At 35.7% G+C, this 5,561-nt stretch overlaps 1 protein-coding gene across 1 annotated transcript in view; it reads left to right on the top strand.

Annotated features, from left to right (window-relative positions):
• CDC42BPA (CDC42 binding protein kinase alpha (DMPK-like)) overlaps nt 1-5,561 on the top strand; it is a 119,718-nt gene that overhangs the window by 64,037 nt on the left and 50,120 nt on the right. Inside the window, exon 15 of the mRNA XM_010193375.1 lies at nt 4,082-4,187. Coding sequence (XP_010191677.1) covers nt 4,082-4,187 — 106 coding nt within the window. The remainder of the gene's footprint in view (nt 1-4,081; nt 4,188-5,561) is intronic.

Here is a 5,561-nt window from a genome sequence, read left to right as displayed (position 1 = left end):
CCTGCTGAAAGCTTAGCCAAGATGTAGCACGTACTTAAATATAAGTAGTAAATAAAATAAAGAATTTGTTTTAAAAAACCTTATGCAAATAGAAGTAATTCTATTCTATTCTATTCTTCTCTGGTAACTTGTTTCTAGCAGCGGAAGTAGATCAGACAGCCTAGAATGCAGTGGATGAACTGTTTCTTCCTAGAATATAGCTATTCATAGGCTGGATGTATTAATGCAGTAGTTTGCTGCTTTGTTCTAGGTTGAGAGGTAAAACTTGCATCAGCAGTGTGTTTTCATTGTACCACAGCTTAATGGTCTTACTGACCTATGAGTTATAAATGCAGAAAAGGCTATGCTGTCTTCTACTAGATAAAGGTGATAGTATGATACTCCTTTCCTGTCAGTCCAATAGCATGTCAGGAGGAGGAATATTCAGTAAAGAATCATTAATGCCTCTTTCTGCAAGCTCAGCTGTTGCTAAAGATCATGCCTTCAAATGCCCATCTAGTGAAGTAACAAATGGCCTAACAGTGCTTATCTGCTTCATGCAGACTAGTTCATAAACCTTCTTTCAGTCTAGTTTCTCTCTGTAAATAAAAAAAGAACTGAATGCACATCTAAAATGAGTGCTGATGTAACCATGTTTCTCTATGTATTTCAAGTGTTGGTCTAAGAGAAAGTTTTAAAGCATGAACAGAAGTGCGTCCCATAACCAGAATCCAACGTTTGGGAAGAGCTTCAGCTTCATTTGAAGTCAGGTGTCCAAGCATGTGATGAGTGATTAATGAAAACCTGATCTTAACTGGGTTTTGTTAAATAGATCTGCAGAATTTCATGCAAGTATTAGAAATGCAGAAGTCCACTGTTTAAGGTGTGCTACAGATTGCCTTCTGTGGTAGTTCAGAGATTTACAAGGAAAGCTTAAATATTAGGAATGAAATAATTGCTGTGGCTGTTTGGTTATCAGTATTTGGTAGTTTTTCTTAAGAGAACATGGGGGTTTTTTTTGTTTCTGCTTACACATACTGTTTTTAGCTTTCATAATCGGGCATGCAGAGCTTTTTGCGAGTCTGCCAGTAGAGAGGTATTCAATGTAAGTGTTGAAAAGGAAGCACCTGGAGGCTTTATGCTGAAATAAGTGGAATTATTTCAACAATAGGCTTGGGATGGGTGTGGGGTTGAATTGCGCGTATACAGTTTGGGAAAAAAATTTCAGTAGTCTAAAAATAATCTTTAGTGCGTGTCAAAAAACGGATGAGAGGATGCGGTTAAATTACTTCATAAGGGCTGTAGTAAAGAGTACATAAGAGCTTCGTCAAAATCTGTGTGTACTTTTTATGTAACTTACATGCTGGTGGCTTCTCTTTCATTTTTAAAAAATAGGTATTTTTTCTTTGTTTCCTTCAAATTTAAGCTTGCTTTCTTTTGCTATTTCAAACTACCATTCTGTACAAAACAACTGCGCTTTGCTAAAGTCTGATAAAGTGCATGCTATTAAAATTGGGAACATAGGAACATATTATCAGGCCAGTGATCTGTGTAGCACAATATTCCCTTTCTTGGAATTGTCATTATGAAATATTTCAGAAGAAGGTCCAAGAAACTGTAAAATAAATCATGATTGTAGAAGTTTCTTTTAAGCATGTTGTTTGATGATAGATTTATAAGCAGAGAGCTTTATAAAACAGTGTTTGCTGTTTTTAAATTGTGTGATATAAGGAAGCCTGGGGGCTGGTGTTTGTTTCAGGTCTGCTTCTCTTGATTTCAAAGCAGTAGGATAAAATATTTCTCCACTTTGTACAGCTGTAATAAAGAGCTGGAGTGACAAAGTGTTACCATAAAGCTGTATTTCACATTGCTTGCATGTGGTTTGCTACAGTTATTTTACTGATAAAAAGAAAGCTGGATCATGTATGTTTTCTTAAACTTGAAGAGCGGACACATAGCTAAATTTTAGATGAGAGAAAAAGCTTGATGGGAGAGGAGGATGCCAGGCTTCAAAGCGAATGAGTTATTTTGATCATCCTGGCTGTCCAACTTGTGCCTGTCGAGTCTGTCACAGTTCTGTGATTTGCTGTGTTGATATTTGGGTATGATAGATTGTACCCACATTCTCCTGTGTTTAAAATTTATCGTCTTTGTTTCTGTATTATACTATAGCAATCTGACTTACTGAGTTAGTGACAATCACCAGTTGAATTAAGAACGTAAAATACAGAAAACTACGACTCTTTGGCTCCTTTACCAATTCAAGGCTTCCTTAGTCCACCACCATTTATAGCTGGTTTTAGCCTTAAAGCCTTTAAAGAACAAGTTTTTAACAAACACAGAACAAAAAAAAAACCTGAACAAAACCATAAAAGCTAAATAAAAGTATTTTAAGAAATTAATTAAAATTAGTTCTGTCTACTGCCTGAGAAATTAGCTTTGAATCTGTGCCTTGCAAACAGAAGCAAGACCTGTTATTAATTCCCCTGACAGCCAATGCTTTACTCTCCTCCTGCCTTTTCCCTAGGCTGCTCATCATATGCATGGAATCTGTTGATACAGAAAAGGAGTGGTGGTGAATTTCAAACTTGACGTTTAAACAGTAACGATAGTATGGTACTTTGCTAGGATGTAGTGTTATGTTTCAAAGGATGCCTAGCAACATAGAATTTCACTATGAGTCTAACATGCTGTACCAGATTTCAAAGAGGAGTTGAAGCACTAAATGAATTTCAAATTAGGAATGGGAAATTCAAACCAGCAGTACTTTTAACTGGGTTTACTGTAACCTCTGACTCCTCTCATCTTTTAAGGGTGTTCTCTCAGTTTGGCAGAGTTGTAGTAGTTCTGCATCTCAGAAAAAGAGGTGTGGATGTAATTTCTCTATTGCACAAAGTAAAATTCTGATTGGTATCCAGAAAAAAAAATTGCAATGGTTGAGACAAGTTTTCCCCTGAATTTTGTTTTTACAGAGCTAACCTTTGTACTGGGCACTTTTTTATACTTTTTAAGGCTGGACAGTGGTATTTGCTAAATGGATACTTACTCTATCTGTGGCATTTATAGTATAGCTCCATCAACCTACTGATGAACTTTGTACCAGTTACCTGAATAACTGGTGAAACAGTGAATGCAGGATGCCACAGCATCATCTTACTGCAACTTTGCAGATGTAGTGAGTCTCAAAAGAGTGGATTTGAGGTGAGAGTTATGTGTCTGCAAAATTGCGGCCCACCACTTCAGGGAAATTACAGTTGTTTTTGGCAAACAGAGGACCTGCAGTTCCATTTATTTTCAGGTTCTCATATTCACTGTGCAAGACCAAAGTTGGTGTTAAGCAGAATCAACCAGGGGTTTTCCTCTACCAAATGACATCCACAGGAGAAGGGAGGGGTTGGGGGAAACAGCTACGTTGAAACTCTTTCTGAGAAAGAGTGGTCTAAAGCTGCTTTAGAATCTGGTGATACTAGGAGTTACTAGGTTATCCATAAACTTTTTGCTGATAGTAAGTATACAGTAACTGCATTAACAGTTCAGATGAATCTTCTGACTGCTGTAGATTTTCCAACGCTCATGTAAGCTTTTCTCATCAGAGACCCAGTCCCAAGAGCTCTAATTTAGCTTCTGTATGTTCTGGTTTCATATGTGATAATTTCTGCCTGTCGTTCTGTGTGAAAGGTGGCCCTAAAGAAGTGTGTAAGTTAAAATAACATTTCTGTGAGCTGAGAATTCACCCTGAATGTCTCAGAATATTAACACACACTTAGGCCTGCAGAATTACAGTTGCTCAATATTTGAAGGATTCATCTAAAGAATAAAAGATGTATAAGTGGATTGATAAACATTAGCTCAGTGGAGCTCTTTAATAGACTTTTCCATACTGAAGGAAAGATCATTGTTTAATGATGAAATTCAACAGACTGTCATAGTCTAAAGTTGGTAGTATAATATATTACTTGCTTAGTTTTAATAGGCTGTGGTATTACCAGTGTAGTGTTTTCCTTTTAGCTAATGTGTGCGTTGATCTTTGTGTATTAAAGTAAATAGTCTGATGAGTTTTAGAACAGGAAGCTTTTTAATTCTGCTTCATTTTATTTCTTAGCCAAAGTGAAAGGGAGGAATTTGAAACAGAATTCAAACAGAAGTATGAACGAGAAAAGGTTCTACTAACAGAGGAAAACAAAAAACTTTCAAATGAACTTGATAAGGTGAGTGCTGATTAGTTGAGTTCTGAGTTTACAGCTGTTGTGTGCTATGTACAAATTTAACTACATAGAACTGTATTGGTTACTATTAACTTCTAATTGATAGCAGAAATTAGTATTACACAAATTGTGGTGATTAATGATTGATTTGTAAAGGGAGTATCTACATGCATCTGAATTTGAAAATGGGTGCGTGTGTGTGTGTGCATATATATATATATATGAATATATATATATGAATATGTATGTATATACATGTAGAAATTGCCTTAGGTGGTCATATGGTTTAGTAAGATTAATTTTAGACAACATCTTAAGATTTAAAAAAAAAAATTGTATGACCCAAATATAAAAATACATAGTTAATGGTGTGACTACATAGGGTATATTTGCATGTCAATTACTGTGAAATAGCAGTGCCTCTCCTGCCTGCAAGATGAAGTGTTACTTTGAGATATTAAAAAAATACAAATGATAGGGCATATTAATTCAAGTGTATTGAGCAAGGAACAATTGTTTCATGCATTTAGATTATCTCTCTATTGTTCATTTTGACAGGTTATTCAAGTTCATTGTGGATTAGCCATGTCTTGCTAAACTTGTCTATTCTTTTTGTAATGCATTAAATTTTCTGAAAATATGATGAAAGTACAGTGTTCTTCAAAGTAAGCATATTTGCATGTTAGAGTTCAAATTAAAGTATATTTTCATACCAGTATAAGCAGTATACTCTGTATGCCTATATGTAGACTTAGCCCAAGAACAGTAGGAGAATAGTCACTTTGATCGGTTTTCTCTTCTGTCTTCCCCCCCAACACTCCCCCCCAACACTCCCCCCAATTTGGTTAGCTTTGTATTTTTCTTGTCAAATGACATTTAATAAATAGGAATATTTAAATCATAAGCCACTTAAATGATGAATATGGAGTGGAGTACTCAGGAGTAAAAAGAGCAGACTAGATTAAAAATCAATGTTTTTTCATCATTCTGATTTTTTAATATATTTCAGTGCTTAAGGAAGCCTTTTCCATGAGATTAACTCTCCTAAGCAGGCCTTCCTGTAAAGTCTGTCTGATCTCTGGTTCCAATTTGACAATAATTATTTAGCATAATTAAGGTTTAGTTCCCAATACCAACTCAGGTTAGCTGTGGCTTTTGTCTTGCAGAATGTGCATGTATGAATGACAGCTATGTGAATGCGAGTGAGGTTAATTGCTGGGTATAACATATTGTACTTACAGATGTCCATTTAATTTCAATTTCCCCGTCTGCAATTAAGTAAAATGAAAAATAGAGGCATCTGAGACACCTGGAGAATCTCAGGACTGACTTGCACCTTTATCTGTTAAGCCTCTCATTCTCCATGGTTACTAAACA

The sequence above is a fragment of the Mesitornis unicolor genome, unplaced genomic scaffold, assembly GCF_000695765.1.
Source record: "Mesitornis unicolor isolate BGI_N332 unplaced genomic scaffold, ASM69576v1 scaffold5971, whole genome shotgun sequence".
Lineage (NCBI taxonomy): Eukaryota > Metazoa > Chordata > Aves > Mesitornithiformes > Mesitornithidae > Mesitornis > Mesitornis unicolor.
The sequence above is the reverse complement of the archived record's forward strand: the minus strand, read 5'-3'. Positions and strand labels throughout refer to the sequence as shown.